The 25508-nt window shown below is 44.9% G+C and overlaps 1 protein-coding gene across 3 annotated transcripts in view; it reads right to left on the bottom strand.

Annotated features, from left to right (window-relative positions):
• Window positions 1-1851: 1851 nt before the first annotated feature.
• LOC120764905 (zinc finger SWIM domain-containing protein 6-like) overlaps window positions 1852-25508 on the bottom strand; it is a 346593-nt gene continuing 322936 nt past the window's right edge. For all 3 annotated transcript variants that reach the window (XM_040089033.2, XM_040089035.2, XM_040089036.2), the window contains 2 exons: window positions 9022-9103; window positions 1852-4420 (listed from right to left, as the gene is read on the bottom strand). In XM_040089033.2, the coding sequence (XP_039944967.1) occupies window positions 3558-4420; window positions 9022-9103 (945 nt within the window). In that variant the 3' untranslated portion in view covers window positions 1852-3557. The remainder of the gene's footprint in view (window positions 4421-9021; window positions 9104-25508) is intronic.

Genomic DNA, 25508 nt, shown 5'->3' with positions numbered 1-25508 from the left:
TCTGGGAGCCCCTTGTGGCTTCGGGCACCACACTTGGGCACCACTTGCGGTGTCTCTCTCTCTCCCAGAGCCCCAGCTCCCTTTTTGCCTCAGCTAGCTTGAGAGAGAAACCACAGCTGGAGGGATTTTCCCTTCAGGGACTTAAACATCTCAGAGAGGCTGGAACCTTTTCCTTTAGGGAGAGCAGGCCCCTGTAGATGGCAAAAGGAAAGAGGCTGCCATTGGTCCAGAGGGAAATCACGGCTTTATTCAGTCTGTGGTCCTGCCCCCGCAGGATCAGGAGCCCAGTCCAGTCCCCGTCCCAAGAGCCCAGAGCGATTTTTCCATGTGGTCCCCTGGCTTTTATCCAGGGGGAAGGGGCTAAAGGCAGGGACAAGCCCCTACCCAATCAGGGACAAGGTGGGAGTGGAATGTTGTTGGATTGCATTCCATTGTGGGAGGATGGGCGGGGAAAAGGAGCAGGGACAAACTTCAGGATGATACATTTTCCATGGGAACAGGGTGGTACAGAAGAAACCATTATAAAACCCAATATAAAAATGAAATACAATATAAACCCAAATAATGCACAACAACATGGTGTGAACTGCACTGCAGAGCACCACTGAGGATATAAAGAGATTTCATTCAGTCGTGAAAACAAATCAAATAAACTTTGATCAGTTCTGGAAGAAGAATAAGCCATTGTGCTTGTCAAAAGCTGGTGGCAACTATCAAGATCTCGTTTCATTGTAAAGCCTTTGTCTTCAAATAGGCTTCAGTTTTTCAATCTATATAATCCACAATATCCATAATGCTGAATTATTTGTAAGAGGTAAAAAAGCCCCAACACCCACACAAATCCTTTTACAGAATGGAGCATCCTTCTCATTGCTTATTGTCTGTAGCAGAGAATTATTCTAAGACAAAGTAATGAAGCAAACATCATGGAAATTCAATACTTGGAAGGCATAGGAGTTACAGAAACTGCAGAATGTTAGTACTACCAGGTCAGGACAATTCAGCTGTTAGCAAGGCTTGGTAAAGACTCATATATTTACATGACAAGTTGTACAAAGATTCAGGTATTTTCTTCATTAATCTTCCAGTGACACAAGTCTCACTGTCAGAATTCATGGGTACATTGGCATCTCTGATAGTTGCTTGATGCATGCTAATTCTGTTTTCAGCTGAAGATACAAAAAAACCCCAAAGTAAAGGTGTTCAGACCATGTAGTCAAATATGGCATCATATAACATACCTAAGATGATAAAGATCTTGGTAAAGCAGAACACTCTTCAACTTTCAACCATTCTGTATTGCATGATTCACTGAGGACTGGAAAACTTGCACACATCTTACAGAGCAATGACTCCAAAAATGCAGAAATGTTGTCTGTTAGTTGGTGAGCAAGAACTCCATTCTTGGTGGAGTGAGATGCACAGTTCAGAATACACAAAATGCTTTATAAAATCCAAACAGCATGAACTGTCCTCATATATATCTGCATCACATCTCAACTCTCATGGTCACCCATATAATCCACTGAGTGGAAACATGCTCCCACACACTCTTCCATCCTACCAGGGTAATATATCAAGGCTTATAGTTCATTGTATAGACCACATATCTTCAACTGCAGGCAGCATTTGGTCCCTCTGACACACCTAGTCTTCCTCCATGAGCAAAGGAACTGTCGTAATTGTGAACACTACTGTTCCTCAGCAGATTTTTGAGGAACAAAACATTTCTTTCTTGGTCGTATTGCTTATCACCATAATGCACCAAAGTTGCAAGCTGGCTTTTAAGATCTATGAACTATCCATACATAAATTAACTCCAGAAACAGACACCATAAAGGAGGCAGAATCAACTTTCAAAAAACTAATTTTAATCAAAACAAAAAAAAAAATTGTTATCAGTAACAAGTTTATAAAACAGTGATTTAGTTACATAAATAACTTGACATCATTGTATCAAATCTTAATTTCAACTTCATAAGCATGTTTACATGGGTAATGAAGTACAGAAGTACAACCTTTTAACCTATTATAATAAATAAAATGGAGAGCATGAAATAGTTTTTCTAAACAAAAATACCTACAAACATACCTCTAGCATGTTCTCTAATGAAGGGAACAAGAGACACTGGACAACTTTTGCACCAAAACAAAAGCTGTTTTAAAACGCACAAGGATACAGAATCATCAGCTAAAGCAAAGACACGATACTGCAATCAAAGTTGGTATTTAATAATATAATGAATGGTTTGGTAGTTAGATTTCCAGTTTGGTTAATTTAAAGCATTAAGACAAGGCAAGATAGAAGGCTGCTTTTGTTTGAGTAATTCTAGAGAAAATAAAATATATTAGAAAAATGAACAGAAAAGTAGAACAGTCATACCTACACAACTTTGTCCTGCACAAAGTCAAAATACCTATGCAGAATATATATAATATATATATATATTTGTGCACAAAGGTTAGCTTATTATTAGCTCACTGCAAAGATGTAATGTATCAAGTCAATCATTTTGCATTTTGTGTCAAAAAATGATATTTCTTTACATTTCCTAGGCTAGGAGGCACAAACCCCAATTCTGGCATACTGTATTCTTAATGCTAAGGCTTGCTGCTCTGGTTGTATATTTTTTTTGTTGTCCCTCTTTACTATAGTGCCTGTTATAAGCATGTGTTTATGTGTATACATATATATGCATGCATACATACATATATATATACATACATACATATATATAAAAACTTCCCCAGTAGGTATCATTCCAACCATGCAATCCAAAAGATGGTGCTGAAGAGATGCCCAGCATATAGTTCACCACGTGAGCCAACCCTGAAGCAAGGCGCACTTTAGTCCTTCAGATAGTTTTTCTTTAAAACCAAGCTACTGCAGCTTCAAGTATTTTGTATTACATAGAGTTGATTTTTTTTATAAATTAATGTTAGATTTTTCAATATTCAGACATCTAATATAATATATATACAGTACAATAAATGCTCTCATACTTTAAAAAATTTATTTTGATAAATCCCTGAGAATGTATGTTGACAGTCGCTAAGTTTCCACATGCACAAGCATTGTGTGCCATGCTTCTGGATGAACAGCACTGCAAAGCCACATGGTCAGCCTTTTAACTACTAGTATTTAATTTGTCGATTTGTTTAAATATGTTGAAATATAATGATGAGTTAAAAAGGAGTAAAGCTGAATCCATTTGAGGTACTTATCACAGGATGGAGGTGTTTTGTTTGCTTTTTTAAGCCATTGCAATATATGTTTTGTTTTTGAGGCTGCGAACATATACAGAAAGAACAGGAGAGTGATGTGGGCTTTTGCCACTTGACAACATATACTCAGTGTAAACCAAACCTTTTTTTAACCTCTCTCACACAAAACAGAAAAAAGGAAAAAAATTTAAACACACAAACTTTCACATGACAGTTTAGTTTTCAAACTCAGTATATCTATACACATATAATACCAGTGTGGCTTTGTTTCAAAAGGATACAAAGACAGGCTCAAGTAAAAACAAACCACCTCCTCCCTTCACTCATTTTCATCAACCAAACCGCTCACGAACCAACATCATCAGTTTCTTTTTGCCTTTGTATATTTGTTTTAGGTTATCAATAAACTGTGTAAACTGTATATGTCCATCATGAGCCATTAAGAAGGTCTCTCGGGCCTTGCTGAGGAACTCTATAAACTCACTATAGTGTCGTGGGCTGATGTGAGTGAGACGTGAATGAGTTGTATTAATGTAAGCTCCGATCGTGGCATCCAAGAGTTGTCTTAAAGGGGCTTTGTCCAATGACATGAGCTTACCAGAATTCCTCCTTCCATGGAGTCCCACCATGCCAGGAGTGGTCAAAGTACACCTGCGCAAAATATCTGACAATACTGTTGCACACTTGACGCTTTTGACCACCAGAGGTATTACAGCTGCTAGCTCATTTTTCCCAAGAGAGTGGCTGAGTGCACATGCCCAGAGAACATCATTAATGGCAGGGTGTGTGTCCTGATTGTAACTCAGGTTGAGATGCGTTATGGCCAAAGTGGCCAGCTTATAGGCCCGCATAGGGTAACCACGGTGTTCCATGTATCGTGCTATAGTAAAAAGCTGTGAGTAGCTCATGCTGGTTGTAGCAGCATCTAGAACAATTTGGTAAGCGGTCTCAAAAGAAATGTGATCCTTTTCACATAGGGTCAGAGCAGAGAGGGCACAGTTTTGAGGATCCTTCATGGCACACTGTAGAGCAAGTGTTCTAGCACTGCTGGCCAGTTTCTCCTGCTGATGACAGTCCAGATGCAGACGGACAATGGTGCTGTTGGACATCACTGTTGTAGCAACAATACTAGTGGCTTCTGTTGGAGTGAAAAGTGTAAACCAGTTTTGCACTATACTATCCAACGCATAAACACCTGGGGAGAGAAAGAAAGGATTAAGCACAACTGACAAAACCTAGCAGATATAGATTTCAGCAAAAGATTTTATTCAAAGAGGTTGCCAGTACACTGAAGGAGACAAGCTTCAGCAAGAAAAGCTAAACCAGATAATATGTGAGCAAAAGGACATTAAAACAAAGGCTAACTGTACACTCTGTAGCAATGACTAAAATGCAGATAACAAAAAAAGTCTGCAAGATAAGCTTTTATATCACAGTGAGACAACTGAGCTGTTTTACTTGTTATCTAAGACAATTGGGATAACAAGTTCTGGCTCATTTGTTTTTATTGTATCACTCAAAAGCAGCCCTCACACCAAACACTCAAAAGGCAATTTTAACTTCTTTTCTTAATGTGCATCTCACAGTACAGCCCATGCACAAAAGAATATGAAAGCATGCCAAATGTCTCATTTAATAGAACACCATGATATTTAATACTAAGCACAGTTTTAAAAGAAGTAAAATAAAAAATCCTAACCTCTACCCTCTCCCAACAGGCTTTTCAGATACATCTTGTATTGAATTGATATGCGCTTGAACATAAAGATTTTTATTAGGGAAATACTATGAGCAATATTGTAGAAAGGCTTGGGTTACATTAGTGTTTGGTTTGCTTTCCAGTGCAGACAAGAGGCCTGCACAATGCCATAGCCACTAATAAATAAGCCTTACACTCTAAGCTTGGATTTACAAAGGGGCTTAAAAAAATGAAACCAAGAAAACAAACAACAATGAGAACACCATCATGAGATCTTGTCTGCCACACAGTGGGATGCAAACTCAGCATTTCAGTCACCTGTTTTCAAGTTCATCTTCCCCACAGCTGACAAGACTGCTCGCACCACTCTTTTTGAGCCTCACCCTTCAGAGCAAGAAACGTTGTAGCATACTGTAACAACCAATAACCACTACCATTTTCTCTGCTTCAGCCTCAAACCCAAACCCAGCATGGAGTGAAGAAGGGGAAATCTGGGTTATGGATGTCCCTACCTTGAAGGGGAAAGAAGTTACACTGCATTAATCAAGTATTGTCTCACTTGGCCTTTGCCTATTCTACTAACTGATTCACCAGTCTGGGTAGAGCAGTGGCCGCTCAGTAAAGAAAAATTGAAGGTGCTTCAGGAGCTAGTGGATGAACAGCTAGCTAAAGGCCACATTGTGGAAACCACGTCTCCGTGGAATTCCCCAGTCTTTGTTATAAAAAAGGCAAACAAAGGCAAGTGGCGGCTCCTCCACGATCTCTGTGAAATTAATAATGTCATTGAGGACGTGGGTTCTCTCCAGCCAGGGATGCCATCCCCAGCAATGCTCCCCCTAAATTGGAATTTGGTAATTATTGATATCAAAGACTGGTTATTCCAGATTCCTCTGCACCCTGACGATGCCCCAAGTTTCGCCTTCTTGGTCCCTACCCTCAACCGAGAAGCTCCGAGGAAAAGATACCACTGGAAATTCCTTCCCCAGGGGGCAAGGAATTCACTACTTATTCGTCAGCGGTACCTCTCTTCCTTGCTGTCCTAAGTGCGCGCAGCTGAGGGAGAAGCCATCATCCTGCACTACATGGATGATGTGCTCGTGTGTGCCCCCAATGATGACTTACTGTCCCACATGCTTGACCTGACAATCAATTCTTTGGTTGCTGCAGGGTTCGAGCTTCAGGAGGAAAAGATTCAAAGGATGCCACCTTGGAAGTACCTGGGTCTGGAGATTGGTAAGCAGACCATTGAGCCGCAAAAATTGGTTGTCAAAAATAACATCAGGACCTTAGCAGATGTCCAGCAGTTGTGTGGGTCCTTAAATTGGGTAAGACCTTGGCTAGGTCTGACCACTGAAGACCTAGACCCCCTCTTATATCTGTTGAAAGGGGGAGAGAAGCTAAGTTCTCCTAGGACCCTCTCCCAAGAGGCAAGAGCAGCCCTAGAAAAGGTACAGGACTGTATGGCCACCAGACAGGCCAACAGGTGCAAATCAGACTTGCCATTTAAATTCATCATTTTAGGCAAATTGCCACACTTACAAGGGATGATTTTTTCAGTGGGAAAGAGTGGAAAAATCAAAAAAGGACAAAGACTGTAAGGACCCCCTCTTAATCATAGAGTGGGTTTTCCTCAGTCACCACCGGTCCAAAAGAATGACCAGGCCACAGGAACTGGTAGCAGAATTGATTCGGAAAGCCAGGACACGGATCAAGGAGTTGGCAGGATGTGATTTTGAGTGCATTCACATCCCAGTTGAGGTAAACTCGGGCCAAATCACAAAAGCAATTTTGGGGTACCTGCTTCATGACAATGAAGCTCTGCAGCTTGCTCTGGATAGTTACACAGGTCAAATTTCAATTCATCGGCCTGCTCACAAATCATTCAGAGAACAAATTCAGTTCAAATTGTCATTAAAAAGTGTTGAGAGCAGGAGGCCTTTAAAGGCTCTAACCATTTTTACAGATGCATCCGGAGCATCCCACAAGTCAGTAATAACTTGGAAGAATCCTCAAACTCAGCAGTGGGAGAAAGATATTGTCAAGGTGGAAGGATCACCTCAGGTAGCTGAGTTGGTTGCAGTTGTTAGAGCTTTTGAAAGGTTTCCTGAACCATTCAATTTGGTCACAGATTCGGCCTATGTAGCAGGTGTAGTATCCAAAGCTGAGCAAGCTGTACTGAGTGAGGTCTCCAACACTTCACTTTTCAACTTGCTCTCAAAACTAGTAAATCTAGTCTCCCATCGAGAGCAACAATTTTATGTGATGCACATCAGATCACACACCGACTTACCAGGGTTCATAGCCAAGGGCAACAGAAGGCCTGATGCTCCTGCTGCACCTGTGGAGATGGCCCCACTCCCAAACATCTTTGAACAAGCCAAAATCAGCCATCAGCTTTTTCACCAGAATGCATCAGGCCTAGTCCGCCAGTTCCACCTAACTCAGGAGCAGGCTCATGCGATTGTGGCAACATGCCCCTCATGTCAACAACACATACTCCCAGCCCTGAGTGCAGGAGCAAACCCCAGGGGATTGAACAGCTGTGAGGTATGGCAGACAGATGTGACACACATCATGTCCTTTGGTAGGCAAAGGTATGTCCACGTATCTGTGGACACCTCTTCTGGAGCTGTCTGGGCCTCTGCCCACACAGGGGAGAAGTCTAGTGATGCCATGAAACACCTAATACAGGCTTTCTCCTTCTTGGGCATCCCCAAATCAATAAAAACTGATAATGGACCCATGTACACATCCAAGGAGTTCAGAAGCTTCCTGCAGCAATGGGGAGTAGAGCACAAAACAGGCATCCCCTACTCCCCGACAGATCAGGCCATCGTGGAAAGGACCCACCAAAATCTCAAAAGGGTCCTCAGCCAACAACATCAGTCTCTAAAAATAGAAACACCCCAAATCCGGTTATCCAAAGCCTTGTTCACTCTGAACTTTTTAAATTGCACGTTTGAAAATCTTAACCCACCGATTGTGCACCATTTCAGAGAGAACTGCCAACTGCAGCTGAAAGCAAAGCCACCGGTAATAGTAAAGGATCCAGCAACCAGGGAAACAGAGGGTCCTCATGATCTGATCACCTGGGGTCGTGGGTATGCCTATGTGTCCACTCCCTCAGGTCCCAAGTGGGTGCCAGCCAAGTGGGTGAAACCTTTCATCCCTAAAAGTGCAAAGCCACCTGCAGAGGCCCCACAAGCGGCCAGTGCTGCCTGGAGAAGGAGAAAGTGCCAAACCCTCTCCTTCTAATTATCCTTTTTTCCTTAACAGTGTTTTTCTGAACAGTTTGTTTGCACTAGATGTCATTTTTTATTTTTCAGCTTTAAAGGTACTCAAGATCCAAACTCTGAGCATCTCCCACGGAGTGAGCCTTCCTCCTTCTCAATTTGATAAGAAAGGGGGAGATTTTGATGTGCATTATTTGGGTTTATATTGTATTTCATTTTTATATTGGGTTTTGTAATGGTTTCTTCTGTACTCCCCTGTTCCCCTGGAAATTGTATCATCCCAAAGTTTGTCCCTGCTCCTTTTCCCTGCCCATTCTCCCACACTGGAATGTAATCCAACTCTGTTCCACTCCCACCTTATCCCTGATTGTGTAGTGGCTTGTCCCCGCCTCTAGCCCCTTCCCCCTGGATAAAAGCCAGGAAAAGCCCGTGGATCGCTCTCTTGGCTCGGGGACAGGGACCAGGCTCTTGACCCAGGCAGGGGCAGGACCACAGGAGAAAGACTGAACAAATCCCTGATTCCCATCGGTTCAGGTGCAGACCCTTCCTTTTGCCATCAGCAGGCACCTGCTCACTCTAAAGGAAAAGGTTCATAGCCACTCTGGGTTCTTTAGGGCCCTGAGGAAAATTCCTTCCAACTGTGGTTTGTCTCTCAAGCTAGCTGAGGCAAAAATGGGACTGGGGCTCCGAGAGAGCGAGAAAGAGCCACAATTGACATAATTACAGTTTTCTAAAAAGGGGATTTTAAAGAGGAACAGAAGGTAGGACATATTTGCAGAGCCTGAGTGTTGACAAGCAAGATCAAGCCCTCTAAGATTAGCTGACAAAAAGGCAGGAGCCCTTGAGAAGCATCTCAGAACATACCTATTTCTGTTGCACATGTTACCAACCACCTCACCATTTCCCGTCTTCGCCAATTCAATGTTGACAGTGTCATCCGCATCACCTATTAAAACAACACAAAGTACTAATTCATCCTATTGTAAAACCAAGACAATATACCAACAATCAGGGATTTAAGTTACTCAGATACACTGAGGTTCAAAATGGCAGCCTGTTGCCTTCTCTGCTCTGTTACCTCTTTTTAGCTGATATGTTAAAAGACTTGATAAATACTAATCAGCTATCTTAGAAGAGCATACAGAGAGTAATTCCAACTGCAGGTCCTTGGGGAGAAGAAAAAAAACAAACCCCCACCACCCCATAAAAAAGCCTTCTTGCCCCCAACCAACGACAAAGCCCAATTATTCAATTATTCAAATTAAACTATCCTGTGTCTGTCACTGTGAAACACAAAGAAATCACACGAAGACAAGAGATTTCTGCAGAGGTTCTTCTGATCCAGCTTCCAGCTGAAAGGGCGGAGAGAAGAGACCCCTTTGTTTATTCTTTTACTTTTATACATTTGTGGGTCTAGCAGAAGATTGGCTTTTTGGGGTTTCCACCCCTCAGCCTCAGTGGCCAGACGAATTGTCAGTTACAATTGTTTTCAGGTTAGAAATATGCAAACAAAGGACAAAGAATGAAAAACAAAGGATTTGTTTATATTACTTCTGTGGGAAAGGTAGAAAAACTGCTCTAATATTCTACAGTAACTAAAAGATCTGACTCCATTTATGAAAATCAAAAGGCTAATAAAGAAACTCAGAAAAACCAGGGTAACACTGTGTCTCCTCCCTCTATGTATATAAATCTTTAAAGAGGAAACATGTCAACTCCTGTTGGGCAATCCAACCAATCAGTTTTTTCCCCATCTGCATTTTTTGGTCATTGACTTCAACAATACAGATAGGAGTCAGTGTACTGTGATTTGACTGGCTGTCTATGCTGCCAAGATACATATATACACAGTTCCAGATATATCCCAGTATTCTGGGGCACAAGTTATATTCTCCTCTAAACTTCCAGTTGAAGGTAGCAGCACTGGAAGAAGCAGACAGGTCCAGTCTATTAATATGTGGCTGCGCAGCTGTTGTCACCACCATAATTTGGGGGGTTTTGACAATGGAATGGGCTATGCAGCACTGGACATGCTGACATCAGACAGAACTCACCTTTCTCAGCGAAGGAGGAGAGTTTTTGCTCAGGAACTAGTGGGGCTCATTGGCAGGGCTTTAAACTAGATGTGAGAGGGAAGGGGAACTACATCAGGTTTGTACCTGTGAAGCTTTGGGATGAAAGACCAAGGTTAGAGGGATGGAATGCAAGTGAGGGTCCTCTGGTGGTGACTGAAATGTGCTGGCCACACTGGAGCACACTTGCAGTCTTATGGAGATGAGCCAGGAACTCCTGAAGTAACAGAAGCCAACAGGGAAACACCAGGGAAATATCTCAAAGGAATTAAGGAATGTTGTTCTAGGAAGGATACATGGCAAACAGCCCAGCTGAGGTGCCTTTACACCAATGCATGCAGCATGGGCCACAAACAGGAATTGGAAGCCACTGTGCTGCTAGAAAGTTATGACCTCGTTGCCATTACTGAAACTTGGTGAGATGAATTCCATGACTGGAGTGTGACTATCAATGGCTACAGGCCGTTCAGAAAAGACAGGGGAGGAAGGAGAGGCAGAGGGGTTTCTCTCTGAATCAAGAGGCGGATTTGTGAAGTGTGGGAACAGTGCCAGACACCCGGCATCCTAACCAGGATTAGAACAAGAGAATATTAACCCTAAAGGCTCTGCTAATTTTTGTATTTGCTGAGCATGCTGTGAAAAAATTACTTCAGTGGAAGACCATCATATGAGTGTGTAACTTACTGTGATTGAAAACAATCACATGCATGGAATGCTTGAGATGTGTTTTGTGTGTTACAAAATTAGCAGAGGGGACAAGGACCAATCAGAAGGCAGTTGTTTATCTATAACAAAATTAAAATAAAAGGGAGCTTGAATAGGAAAGAAACAGACAAGAAGAAGAGAAAAGCAACACCTAAAGCAAAGCTCAAAGCTATAACTGCATCAGTGTGTTTTATCATCACTGCTATCTTGATATTGACATTTTGATTTTTTATATTTAGATTATTTCTTACATTTAGATTTTTCTTTGCATTTGATGTCATCACCTACAGTGAAGAGCTGTCTCTGAAGAACAGCCATGAGCAGGTCAAAAGCCTTTGGGTAAGGACCAGAGATCAAGGCAAAAAAGGGAACCTTGGGGTTGGTGTCTAGTACAGGCCACCTGATCAAGGGGAGCCCATTAACAAAGCCTTCTTGCTCCAGCTACAGGAGACATTGCATTTGCAAGCTCTCATCCTGCTTCGTGACTTCAACCACCCCAACGTCAGCTGGGAAAGTAGCACAAGAAGCTGTAGGCAATCCAGAAGACTCCTGGAATGTATGGATGACAACTTCTTGAACCAGGTAATAGCCCTACCAGAGGGGATGTGTTACTGGATCTGTTGGTCACCAACACAAGTGAGTTAATCAGGGTGTTGGGGGTTAGGTTTGTTCCTTTTTTTTTCTTATAGAATTTTTCCCCATAAGTTGCTAAGAGACTAAGTACTGGTGCTTAGATGGTGCTTGACCAACACAAAGGAGGTGGCCGAAAGTCGGGAGGGGGAAGATCACGTGAGTTTTGGGGGAGGAAAAAGGACAGGGCTGGGGGAGCTGAGGGTTCTTCCTGCTCTCAACATTGGAGAGGACGGTCAGGCTGCTGTTTGCTAGAGGAGGAGTCCACTGTCAACAGAAAGTCCGGTCCTGGGAAATCTACCATCATCTGCTTTGTGTGCCCAGGAATTCTGAACCCCTTTGCCTGCCCTGCTGGAGCTGGGCCAGCCCTGTCCAGCCGTCGCTGCTTCTTCAGCACTGCTCACTTTGCTGGGACACCTCCCTGCCTGCCAGGACATTCCTCCCTGCCTGCCAGAGATATCCTGCTGTCCCAGACACCAGCCCGGGAGTTTCCACCGTTCCAGCTTAGTGCTCTTGGAGTCCCAAGAGATCAGACTGCCTCGGGCTTTGTGAAACAAAGCCTCTCGAGGTTCTTGGTTCTGTTTATTATTAATGCTGTAGTTGTTGGTTTTTTGCCTTGTTATACATACTAGTAAAGAGCTGTTATTCTTTTCCCCATAGCCCTGCCTGAAAAGCCTCTTTAATCTTCTAAATTATAATAACTTGGAGGGAGGGGATTGGAATTCCTCATTCCTAGAGAGGCCCCGCCCCTCCCTAGCAGATACCTGTCTTTCAAACCAAGACACAGGGACATCAAGATTGGAGACAGCCTGGGCTGCAGTGATCACACATTGGTGGAGTTTGCAATCCTGAGGGATATGGGTCAGGTAAGGAGTAAAATCAGGCCCCTGAACTTTAGGAAAGCAAACTTCCAGCTCTTAAGGGAGATAGTCAGTGGGATCCCCTGGAAGACTGCCCTCAGGGACAAGGGAATGGAACAGAACTGGCAGAACTTTAAGGAAATCTTCCATAAAGCACAAGAGCTAACAATCCACAGGATCAAGAAATCAGGCAAAGAAGACAGGAGACTGGTATGTCTGACCTGCTGGTCGAAGTAAAGGGAAAGAAGCAAATGAACAGGCAGTGGAAACTAGGACAGGTATCCTGGGAAGAGTATAGGGATGAACTTCAGTTGTGTAGGGATGGGGTGAGGAAGGTAAAGGTAAAACTGGAACTGAACCTGGGTAGGGATGCAAAAAAAAAACCAGGAAGGGCTTCTAAAGATCTGTGACCCAGTGTCCTAGGTTACAATGTAAGAGGTGCCCAAAGTATGTATTCTATCACCATCTACATGAGCTGTTGAAACTAGGTTGGGCAGTGTTTCCCTTGCCCCCTCCCTCCAGACTATCTTCTGTTAATGGCCCATCAATGCCTTCCTGCATGACTCATAGATAACTCCCTCCAGGAGCTATCTCTGTTTAATGGACAATCAAGGACCCATTACAAAACTGATAAAATTATATCAGCCCATTGTGAGATGCTCTGCCCAGGGGGAGGAGCCAAGCATTCCCACCTGGATATAATCTGGGATTTGGGACAGCACAGGCAGCCTTACCCACTGGATTTCCAGAGGACAAGACCTACCAGACCTTTCTAGGGGATCACTGCTTCAACAAGACCACTTCATCTGGACTGCTACCACCATGGTTTCAGGTTGTATTCTGACTCTGTCAGTGATCTTTTGTACCATTGCATGTTTTATTTTATTTTACCTTTTTTTTCTCTCCTATTAAATTGTTTTTTCTGACTTGGAGTCTCTCCCTGGTTTTGCCTTCAAGCCAGCACACCCAGAAAAGGAAGGTCAAAGGAGGTGTACTTCCCTCAATAAACAGTGCTGGAAAACTGGTAACAACAGATGAAGAGGAGGAGGCTGAGGTACTCAAAAACATTTTGCCTCAGTCTTCAATACCTCTCAAGTGGATGGACAGCAGGAAAGGGACTGGGGGAGCAAAGTCCCTCCCACTGTAAGTAAAGATCAGGTTTGCGACCACCTGAGGAATCTGAATGTGCAAAAGTACATGGGACCCAATGAAATTCATCCCAGAGTCTAGAGAAATTTGGCTGATGTAGTTGCCAAGCCACTCTCCATGATATTTGAAAAGTTGTGACAGTCAGGTGAAGTCCCAGGTGACTGGAAAAAGGGAAATATTGCACCCATCTTTAAAAAGGGTAGAAAGGAGGACCCTGGGAACTACTGCCCTGTCAGCCTCATCTCTGTGCCTGGGAAGATCCAGGAACAGATCCTCCTAGAAGCTGTGCTAAAGCACATGGAGGACAGAGAGGTGATTCAAGACAGCCAGCACAGCTTCACCAAGGATAAGTCCTGCCTGACCAACCCAGTGGCCTTCTATGATGGAGTGTCTATATCTGTGGATGTAGTGGTTTCAAGTTCGCCTATTTTTGTTTTCCAAAAATAGTGTAGTGGTTTGAGTGTCTCCTAGAATTATTTATTCTTTTTCTGCTGTGAGATAGGATTAGGAGAGAAGCAAAGCAGGCTCAAAACTTAAAAAGGTATAAAGACAGGTTTATTAACAAAATTACAAGAGAAAGAAAAAATTAATAAGAATCAAAATGAAACCTTCAAAACACTTCCCCTCCCCCACAACATTCTTTTCCCTTCTCACGGACAGTGTATAGAGACAAAATTTAGAACCCTTGGTCAGTTTACTACTTATAAAATAGTCTTTCATCAGTTCATTTAGAGAAAGAAGTCTCTTTTGGTCTGCTATGGAAACTTCCCACAAGACAGACAGTCTTCTTGTAGCTTTTAATTTTCACAAAAGCAGGTGCTCGTGAATCTGCAGTTGTGACATCCTTCCCATATTATGCAGCCTTCCCACAGCTGCATTATGGGCCATGATACTCATGGGGTACTATTTTAAAGATGAACATTTTAAAAGCAAAGGGTTTTTTTTATCTTTAGGAACTAAGATCTTTTCTCTTTCTGGGGGCAAATTTTTGTCTCTCTTTCTCTGTTCAAGCTTCTCATAAGATTACAGCTACTTCAATATTTACTTAGTTCACTACAAATACCTTTGCTCAGATTTATAATTTGAATACTCTAATCTCCCCTATGCATATTTTCTATGATTTAAAGGGATATTCTAGCATATTACAGTCTATTACTATGGCTTACAAAAGAATTTCAGTTTAAAACTAAGGCATCTTTTCATTCTCTTCCATCTAGGCTTCAACTCTTCCTTCACTGATTGTGATGTCTTCATATTATCTCTCTACATGTCTCTACTCTGTCCCTTTTCTCTCCTGAGACATTAATTTTGGAGAATTAAGGATTTTTAGGAAAGTTAAGATAATAAGTTGCTGAAATAGCTGAAGTAGATAGGTAAGCTTTGTTCACAGTTAACAGAAGCCAGATCTTAGATAAGATATCCCGGATTTAGTAACTCATTGCTTGTCAGCTTTATGTAGCTGTGCTTGTAATGAAAACCAAAATGTGGTAAATAGGACATAAGATAGCTGCAGATTTCCTGCTTAAAGGACCCATTGAACACAGGAAACTATAAGTTCTACCAAGGATTCATTTGTCATGAATGCATTAAAAAGGTAGAAAGGTCAGGACGAGGAAGACTCATCTTACTTCCTCATTTTGGGTGACCCCTCCCCAGAATAGACCCCCGACTCATTTTAGGAGACAAAGTACGCATGCTTAATAGCCTTTTTGCCAATTAGCATATGAAGCGAGGAATGGGAGGTGACAGGGGTATGAATATGTATTTGTATTTTGGATATTCAACACTTTTGTAAATAAAAGGCTTTGTAATTACCTGTGAATTTCGCAGTGCGAATTAGGGAAATATCCCGCGTGCTGCCCGGCCGTAATAAACATACACTTTCCAACTTTAAACTGTTGGAGAGTTTTTGTTCATCACAGTTGGGTATCGATACTAGATCAATACCCTTATTTCTTTAATAAGTCATTCCCTCAAAGAAAATTTGATATTTTGCAAGTTTCATCTGCGTAAAAAAAGAGTTAAATCTCTCCCAGGTCTGCAGAAGGTGTAATAGTTCTTCTGGGGTGTGACCAAAAGTAGTAAATTCAGGCCATACTGGGTCTGAGCCAGCATCTGTTGCGCAGCTGAGCCCCTCCCTCTGCAAAGGGTCTTGGTAGCAGTGACTAGAGTGTGCTAGGGGGAGAGACAGCTAAGATCTCACAGCAGCATGCCCACAGCTGGGGCTTCCCCACCCTTCCTCCACCTGGAAGCTGCTGGGGGAGAGAGGGGGAAAGGGGGCCCAGCCCAGCCCTGCCAGGCCTCCCAGGGCTGCCATAGAAGAGCCAATTTAGTGGCAAGATATTAACAGCTGCTGAGCCTGATCTGGCCGGGATGGGGCTTTCTTTCCTCCCCTCCCCCTGCCTGGCAGCCACCAGGCCTGGCCCTGCCAGAGCTACAATAGCGGCAGGGCCCGTCCAGACCACACCAAGCCCAGGGGCCATGCGGCAGAGCAGGGCTAGCCCCACCGGCCCCTGTTTCCTCTTGCCAAACCAAAAAGAAAGAGAGCTTCCCGAGATTTTCCCCGATTTTTAACCTGTGTTTTCACAGAAGCGGGTCACCTTTCTAGTGGCTTCACCAAATATCAAAATTCAAACCTAGTCACTAACTAGTTTTGCTATAGCTCTTCCCAGAAAAATCACTTCTGTGCAAAACTAGCACAGTGGACAATGGAAGGGCTGCAGATGTCATTTATCTGGACTTCTGTAAAGCCTTTGACACAATCCCCCACATTGTGGGGAGACAGATAGAGATAGTGCTAAAGGCAATCTTGTCCCCCATACATTACAGTTGTGTTAATTATCAAAGAATGGGAACAGCCTTGCCCTCACAGCTATGGGTGTGATAAAAGAGTGAATTAGGTGGGATAAGAGTCAGTTGGAGTCTGCTGGCTGTGCTGTGAGAAGGAAGGGACAGGAGGTTGTGTGAGGGACAGAAAGGGTACAACATTGTACAGGGAAAGACAGGGTAAGGTGGCCATACTAGGGACAGGAAGCAGCGAGCTGGAAATGCAGAAGGAAGATAGAAGAAGGAGAGAGAGCCAGAGCTGTGTGGAGCTACTCATGGGAGTGCAACATAGAAAAGGTATGAAAGACTTTTAGGTAACATGGGACTGATACTTGGAGCCCTCTGAAGTTTTTAAAGGAGCACTCTTGAGTGCTGTGGCCATCTCAATGATGACACCACATCATCTTTCTCTCAAGTTGGGGAGAGATGGATTTGATGGGTGGACTGTTTGATAGATAAAAAAGTAATTGGACAGTCTTATCCAGAGGGTAGTGGTCAACGGTTCAGAGTCCCAATGGACATCAATGACAACTGGTGTTCCTCCGGGGATCTGTATTGTGACCAGTGTTAATTAATATCTTCTATATTGACATAGACAAAGGGATCAAATGCACCCTGAGAAATTTGCAGATGACACCAAGCTGAATGGTGCAGTTGACACACCTGAGGGGTGGGATCCAATGATTTATATCTCTGGCCAAGGCGTATCTGCAGAGAAGTTCTCTCATAAAGCCAGCAGAATCATTGAAAAAGGACTATAAACTTATTGCTGTGCCCATATTTTATATCTCTTGTAGTCATTGCCTGGGCAATCACCAACTGTATTAAGTTTAAAAAAGACAACTGCCAGATTCTGCACCAGAGACTAGGTAACCCTGGATCTATGGATAGACTGGGGAACAAGAGGCCGGAGACCAGCACTGTGGAAAGGGACCTGGGGATCCCGGTTGATGGCAACTTGAATGAGTCAGCAGTATGTCCTGTCAGTCAGGAGGTCCAACTGGAATGTTGCAGGAAAACAGGAAGATTGAATGTTATAGTGGGTTGATGCTGACCAAACACCAGATACCCACCAAGGCCACTCACTCACTCCCCCCCTCAGCTGGACAGGGGAGAGAAAGTTTAACAAAGGGTTCATGGGTTGAGATAAGGACTGGGAGAAATCACTCATCAAATACCATCATGGGCAAAACAGGCTCAACCTAGAGATATGCATTGAATTTATTACACTAACAAAATCAGAGCAGGATAATGAGAAGTAAAATAAAACCTTAAAAACACCTTCCCTACACCCCTCCTTCCTTCCAGCTCTGCCTCCTACCCTAGCAGCACAAGGAGACAGGGAATGGTGGTTATGGTCAGTTCATCACCTGTGGCTTCTGCTGCTCAGGGAGAGTTGTTCCCCTGCTCCACTGTGGGGTCCCTCCCATGGGAGACAGTTCTCCTCAAACTTCTCTGATGTGAGTCCATCTCACGAGCAACAGTTCTCTGCAAACTGCTGCAGTGAGTCCATCCCATAGACAGCAGTCATCCCCAAACTGCTACAGCATGGGTCATTCTTCCACAGGGTGCAGTTCTCCAAGGTCAGGCTGCTCCAGCATGGGAGCAGGGCCCCTGTCTCCATGGGTCGCCCTCGGGGTCGCAGCCTCCTCTCAGGCATCTACCTGCTCTGGTATGGGGGTCCTCCGTGGGCTGTGGATGGATCTCTGCATCCCCATGTACCTCCATGGGCTGCTGGGGAACAGCCTGCTTCACCATGTTCTTCACCACGGGCTGCAGAGGAATCCCAGCTCCAATGCCTGGAGCACCTCCTCTGCCTCCTTCTTCACTGACCTTGGTGTCTGCAGAGTTGTTCTGCTCTCATGTTCTCACCCCCCTCTTCTCTGACTGAAATTGCAACTGCACCACATTTTTTTTGTTTTTCTTTTTTCTTAAATCTGTTATCACAGAGGTGTTACCACCCTTTCTAATTGTCCTAACCTTGACCAGTGGCACATCCATCTTTGGAGCAAAGAGGGACTGGCTCTGCTGGACATAAAAGAAGCTTCTAGCAGCTTCTCACAAAAGCCACCCCTGTAGCCCTCCCTTCCTCCCAGTACCAAAACCAGGCCATGCAAAACCAATACACTGGACTTCCTGTATCAATGCACACACAAATTGAAGGCTAACACTCTTCCAATGTCCAAGAAGAATTTTCAGCTTTCCCGTGTGTCCTAGGTTACAATGTAAAATGTGCCCAAAGTATGTATTCTATCACCATCTACATGAAATGTTGTTGTGCACCACTGTTTCCCGTGCCCCCTCCCTCCAGACTATCTTCTGTTAATGGCCCATCAATACCGTCCTGCATGACTCATAGATAACTCTCCCCAGGAGCTATCTCTGTTTAATAGGCAATCAAGGACCCATTGCAAAACTGATAAAATGATATCAGTCCATTGTGAGATGCTCCGCCCAGGGGGAGGAGCCAAGCATTCCCACCTGGATATAATCGGGGCCTTGGGACAGCAGAGGCAGCCTTACCCACTGGACTCCCAGAGGACAAGAGCTACCAGACCTTTCTGCAAGAACACTGCTTCAACAAGACCACTTCATCTGGACTGCCACCACCACGGTTTCAGGTTGTATTCTGACTCTGTCAGTGATCTTTTGTACCATTGCATGTGTTTTATTTTATTTTACTTTTTTTTCCTCTCCTATTAAATTGTTTTTTTCTGACTTGGAGTCTCTCGCTGGTTTTGCCTTCAAGCCAGCACATATATTTTGGCGCCCAACGTGGGGCAGGAGGTACTGAGAAAAGTCAGAATTACAATTTTGTAGTGAGGAAAAAAGAAACAGCTGTCCGCTATGATGCTCAACATGCTTTCATATATCTTATACCTAGCTCTCTACATTTTCCCACACATGGGGCAGTATTTGCCGGTCTTAATGCTCATGTGTAGACCAGGGTATGGTACCAGAATTGCTGTATTGGTCTATTATGTTTATTGTATGATAACCTCTGAGGCAATGAGCATCATTCGGAATATATACTCTATTTTGTGTTCTTGTCCTGGTCCAGAATGCTACATCTGGGCTCTCAATAATCGCACCCAGCCCCTGTGGGGAGGGGTAAAGAATGATTTTTTCCAGTCTTTTAGGTATGGCACAGCAGTTTTCAAAAGTATTGAGTTCTCTCTAGGTGCCAAGGACAGCATAATATTGTTGTTAGTTCTGCTTTGCCTTCTCTGCACGGCCTGCACCATGTTTAGAAATCAAACACTACATGGGGTGGTGCAGCGTCTCCTTGAGGAGGAGGGAAAAAGAAACAAATGCAAAACAACGGCATCCGTGTCTACACAAACTGTCGTAGAGGAAACAGGAACCGCATCTATGCAGACTGTCACAGAAGAGAAAAGAACCAAAAACAAGGCAACAGTTTCTGCATCTACTCAGACCATCACAGAAGAGAAAGGAACCAAAAACAAAGCAACAGTTTCTGCATCTACTCAGACCATCACAGAGGAGAAAGGAACCAAAAACAAAGCAACACTGTCAGTGTCTACACAAGCTGTCACAGAGGAGAAAGAAACCAAAAGTGCCATCAGCATCTCCACACAAACTGTCACCGAAGCAGAACAAGCTAAACCAGTGGCAGTTGCCCCTGTTCAGAAGAAGAAATCAAAGAGCAAATCAGTCCGCATAATGACTGATGAGGATGTGGCAGGACCTTCGCACCCAGCAGAAGAGACAGAGCCAGAGATCATCACCCGCTCTCTATCCCTGGGTGAACTGCGTGACCTGCGGAGGGAATTCACCCGCCAGACAAACGAGTCCATCCTAACCTGGCTGCTCCGCATCTGGGACGCTGCAGCCAATGACACCATTCTGGATGGAAGTGAGGCCAGGCAACTGGGATCGCTGTCTCGGGATGTGGTCATTGACCAGGGGATCGGGAGAACCCAACAAACTCTCAGCCTCTGGCGGCGACTGCTAACAAGTGTGAGGGACAGATACCTTTGTAAAGAAGACCTCCAGGTGCACCAAGGAAAATGGAGCACAATGGAACAAGGTACCCGATGCCTGAGGGAATTGGCTGTGCTGGAGATCATTTTCTCAGAAGACGAGAGATTTCCTAAAAGCCCAGATGATGTCCAGTGCACATCGCAGATGTGGTTGAGATTTGCACGGCTTGGACCCGAGATGTACTCCCGTTACCTGGCAACGCTGCAATGGAGGGAAGGTGAGGACAAGGTGGGCGTCTTGGTCAATAAACTAAGAATTTACGAGGATACTGTCACCGCCCCATTTCGTACCCATGTCTCATCCGTGGAAACAAGGCTGGCTGAGCAAGTCCGGAGCTTGATTGAAGAGGGCCATCAGAAACTAAAAAAGGAACTTAAGGAAGAAATTTACCACATCTCGCCAGAACCAACAAGAGTCTCTGCCATTAGGAGCAGGTACCCACCAGCCAGGGAGAGAGCATACACTCCACGGGGTAACCTCTGGTCTTTTCTTCGGGAACATGGAGAAGACATGAGGAATTGGGATGGAAAACCCACCTCCTCCTTAGCAGCCCGGGTACGTGAACTAAAGAGAGAGACACCTACCACGAAGAGCTCATCTAGAGCCAACATTGCTCCAGTCTCAAAGGCACAGAACCCCAGACAGTATAAGAAGAATGATATGACTGATCCACTTGAAGGGACCTCAGGAACATATTTACAGGAAGAAAGCAACGTGTACCATGACCAGGAATAGGGGGGCCCTGCCTCTAGCCAGGTAGAGGAAAGGGACAATCGGATCTATTGGACTGTGTGGATCCGATGGCCTGGCACATCTGACCCACAAAAATATACGGCTTTAGTTGACACTGGTGCCCAATGTACCCTGATGCCATCAAGGTATGTAGGAACAGAATCCATTTCTATTTCTGGAGTGACAGGAGGGTCCCAGCAGCTGACTGTATTGGAGGCCGAAGTGAGTTTAACCGGGAATGGATGGCAAAAACACCCCATCGTGACTGGCCCAGAGGCCCCATGCATCCTTGGCATAGACTACCTCAGAAATGGATACTTCAAAGATCCAAAAGGATATCGCTGGGCTTTTGGGATAGCTGCTGTAGAGACAGAAGACATCAGACAACTGAGTACCTTGCCTGGTCTCTCAGATGACTCCTGTGCTGTGGGACTACTAAGAGTTGAAGAACAACAGGTACCAATCGCCATAACAACAGTACACCGACGGCAATACCGCACTGACAGAGACTCTGTGATTCCTATCCATGAGATGATTCGGAAACTGGAGAGCCAAGGGGTGGTCAGCAAGGCTCGTTCACCTTTCAACAGCCCTATATGGCCAGTGCGTAAGTCCAGTGGAGAATGGAGACTGACTGTGGATTACCGTGCTCTGAATGAAGTCACCCCACCACTAAGTGCTGCTGTGCCAGACATGTTGGAGCTTCAGTACGAGCTAGAGTCCAAGGCAGCAAAGTAGTATGCGACCATTGATATTGCCAATGCCTTCTTCTCCATTCCTTTGGCAGCAGAGTGCAGGGCCCAGTTTGCCTTCACCTGGAAGGGCGTACAGTACACCTGGAACCGACTACCCCAGGGGTGGAAACACAGCCCCACCATCTGCCATGGACTGATCCAGACTGCACTGGAAAAAGGTGAGGCTCCTGAACATTTACAGTACATTAATGACATCATTGTATGGGGGAACACAGCAGGGGAAGTCTTTGAGAAAGGAGAAAAGATCATCCAGATTCTGCTGAAAGCTGGTTTTGCCATTAAGCGAAGTAAAGTGAAGGGACCGGCCCAAGAAATCCAGTTCCTGGGAGTAAAGTGGCAAGATGGACGGCGGCAGATTCCCACTGAGGTCATCAATAAGATCATCGCCATGTCCCCACCGACCAGCAAGAAGGAGACACAAGCTTTCCTAGGCGCCATAGGTTTCTGGAGGATGCACATTCCTGAGTACAGCCAGATTGTGAGCCCTCTCTACCTGGTCACCCGCAAGAAGAACGATTTCCACTGGGGCCCTGAACAGCAGCAAGCCTTTGCCCAGATCAAGCAGGAGATCGCTCATGCGGTAGCCCTTGGCCCAGTGAGGACGGGACCAGAGGTGAAGAACGTGCTCTACTCAGCAGCCGGGAACAATGGCCTGTCTTGGAGTCTTTGGCAGAAGGTGCCTGGGGAGACTCGGGGCCGACCACTGGGATTCTGGAGCCGAAGCTACAGAGGATCTGAAGCCAACTACACTCCCACAGAGAAGGAAATCTTAGCCGCCTATGAAGGACTTCAAGCTGCCTCAGAAGTAATTGGCACTGAAACGCAGCTGCTTTTGGCACCTCGACTACCAGTGCTGGGATGGATGTTCAAGGGAAAGGTTCCTTCCACGCATCATGCCACTGACACCACATGGAGCAAATGGATTGCCCTCATCACACAGCGCGCCCGTATTGGAAACCCGAATCGCCCTGGGATTCTAGAAATTATAACTAACTGGCCTGAAGGTGAGACTTTTGGACTATCTTTTGAAGAAGAGGAAGAACAAGTGACACGTGCCGAGGAAGCCCCACCGTATAACGAGCTACCGGAAACTGAAAGACAATATGCCCTTTTCACTGACGGTTCCTGTCGAATTGTAGGCGCTAACCGGAAATGGAAGGCTGCAGTATGGAGCCCCACACGACGAGTTGCACAAGCTACTGAAGGACAAGGTGGATCAAGTCAAATTGCAGAACTTAAAGCCATCCAGCTAGCTTTAGATATTGCCGAACGAGAGAAGTGGCCAAGACTCTATCTCTACACCGACTCGTGGATGGTAGCTAATGCTCTGTGGGGATGGCTGAACCGCTGGAAAAAGGCCAATTGGCAGCGCAGAGGGAAACCCATCTGGGCTGCTGAGATTTGGCAAGACATCGCCGCCCGAGTAGAGAAGCTGACCGTTAAGGTTCGACACGTGGACGCACATGTGTCCAAGAGTCAGGCTAATGAAGAACATCACAACAACGAGCAGGTGGACAAAGCCGCCAAGGTGAAAGTATCACAGGTGGATCTAGACTGGCAACACAAGGGAGAAGTATTCTTAGCCCGTTGGGCCCATGATGCGTCTGGTCATCAGGGGAGAGATGCAACATACCGATGGGCCCGTGACCGAGGGGTGGACCTTACTATGGACAACATCTCACAGGTCATCCACAACTGTGAGACCTGCGCTGCAATCAAACAGGCCAAGCGGGTAAAGCCTCTGTGGTACGGTGGACGATGGTTGAAGTACAGGTATGGGGAGGCCTGGCAGATTGACTACATCACCCTTCCCCAAACCCGCCAAGGCAAGCGCTATGTGCTAACTATGGTGGAAGCCACCACTGGATGGTTAGAGACCTACCCTGTACCTCATGCTACTGCTCGGAATACTATCTTAGGCCTTGAAAAGCAGGTCTTGTGGAGACATGGCACTCCTGAGAGAATCGAGTCAGACAATGGGACCCATTTCAAGAACGGCCTTATAAACACCTGGGCTAGAGAACATGGCATTGAATGGATATATCACATCCCTTATCATGCTCCAGCTGCCGGGAAAGTTGAACGGTGCAATGGGTTACTTAAGACTACCCTGAAGGCGCTCGGTGGAGGGACTTTCAAAAATTGAGAACTGAACTTAGCAAAGGCCACCTGGATGGTCAACACTCGAGGGTCAATCAATCGAGCTGGTCCTGCCCAGTCTGAACCCTTGCACACAGTGGATGGAGATAAAGTCCCTGTGGTACACATGAAAGGCATCTTAGGAAAAACTGTTTGGATTAATCCCACATCAAGCAAAGGCAGACCCATCCGTGGGATTGTTTTTGCTCAAGGACCTGGTTCCACTTGGTGGGTAATGCAGAAAGATGAGGAAACCCGTTGTGTACCACAGGGAGACCTAATTTTAAGTGAGAACTGAGTGTAGGGTTTCATTCTGTATATGTGTATATTTATCTATCTAGCTGTAAGAATGTATTAATTTAGGTATAATGTAGATGGTCATAGAATAAGGGGTGGATTATGTCCTAGGTTACAATGTAAAATGTGCCCAAAGTATGTATTCTATCACCATCTACATGAAATGTTGTTGTGCACCACTGTTTCCCGTGCCCCCTCCCTCCAGACTATCTTCTGTTAATGGCCCATCAATACCGTCCTGCATGACTCATAGATAACTCTCCCCAGGAGCTATCTCTGTTTAATAGGCAATCAAGGACCCATTGCAAAACTGATAAAATGATATCAGTCCATTGTGAGATGCTCCGCCCAGGGAGAGGAGCCAAGCATTCCCACCTAGATATAATCAGGGCCTTGGGACAGCAGAGGCAGCCTTACCCACTGGACTCCCAGAGGACAAGAGCTACCAGACCTTTCTGCAAGAACACTGCTTCAACAAGACCACTTCATCTGGACTGCCACCACCACGGTTTCAGGTTGTATTCTGACTCTGTCAGTGATCTTTTGTACCATTGCATGTGTTTTATTTTATTTTACTTTTTTTTCCTCTCCTATTAAATTGTTTTTTCTGACTTGGAGTCTCTCGCTGGTTTTGCCTTCAAGCCAGCACACCGTGTGAGACAGTGGACTGTTAATGGCTCTAACAATCTGCAGGATGCTTTGTTGATGAGCAAAGTAACCAATAGTTGCAAAGGGCACGCCTACCACCTCAGGCAACAAGCTGGGTGTTGAACAAGATAAGGGAAGAGGCTGATAGGAGGCAAATCCTGCCAGGTGGAATAGTGCTTTTTATCATGCCAATGTCCTTACACAAGTGGCTCAGGTGTGAAAATTCCCTTCCAGAGAAGCACTGGGACATTCACACATAGACCTGAAGGTATTCATCCCTTCTGATGGCCCATAATTGACTCAATTATGCTGACCTGAGAGGCAGCTGTAATGTCTTAGAAGGTGTCATAAACCATCAAAGACTCCCAAAGTTCCCAGTGATCCACAGCATTACAACATTTAGTGTGAAACTCCCTGCTGAGCCTGAGCATGTATTATCCCACTGAACTCTGAACTTCGAACTTTGTTTTTCTTGGGCTTTCCCCATCCCTGATGGATCAAGACTGCAACCATCACTTCAACCAATGGACATT

Source organism: Hirundo rustica, chromosome W (assembly GCF_015227805.2).
Source record: "Hirundo rustica isolate bHirRus1 chromosome W, bHirRus1.pri.v3, whole genome shotgun sequence".
NCBI classification, from domain to species: domain Eukaryota; kingdom Metazoa; phylum Chordata; class Aves; order Passeriformes; family Hirundinidae; genus Hirundo; species Hirundo rustica.
Note: the sequence above shows the minus strand (reverse complement) of the source record. Positions and strands in the feature narration are given on the sequence as shown.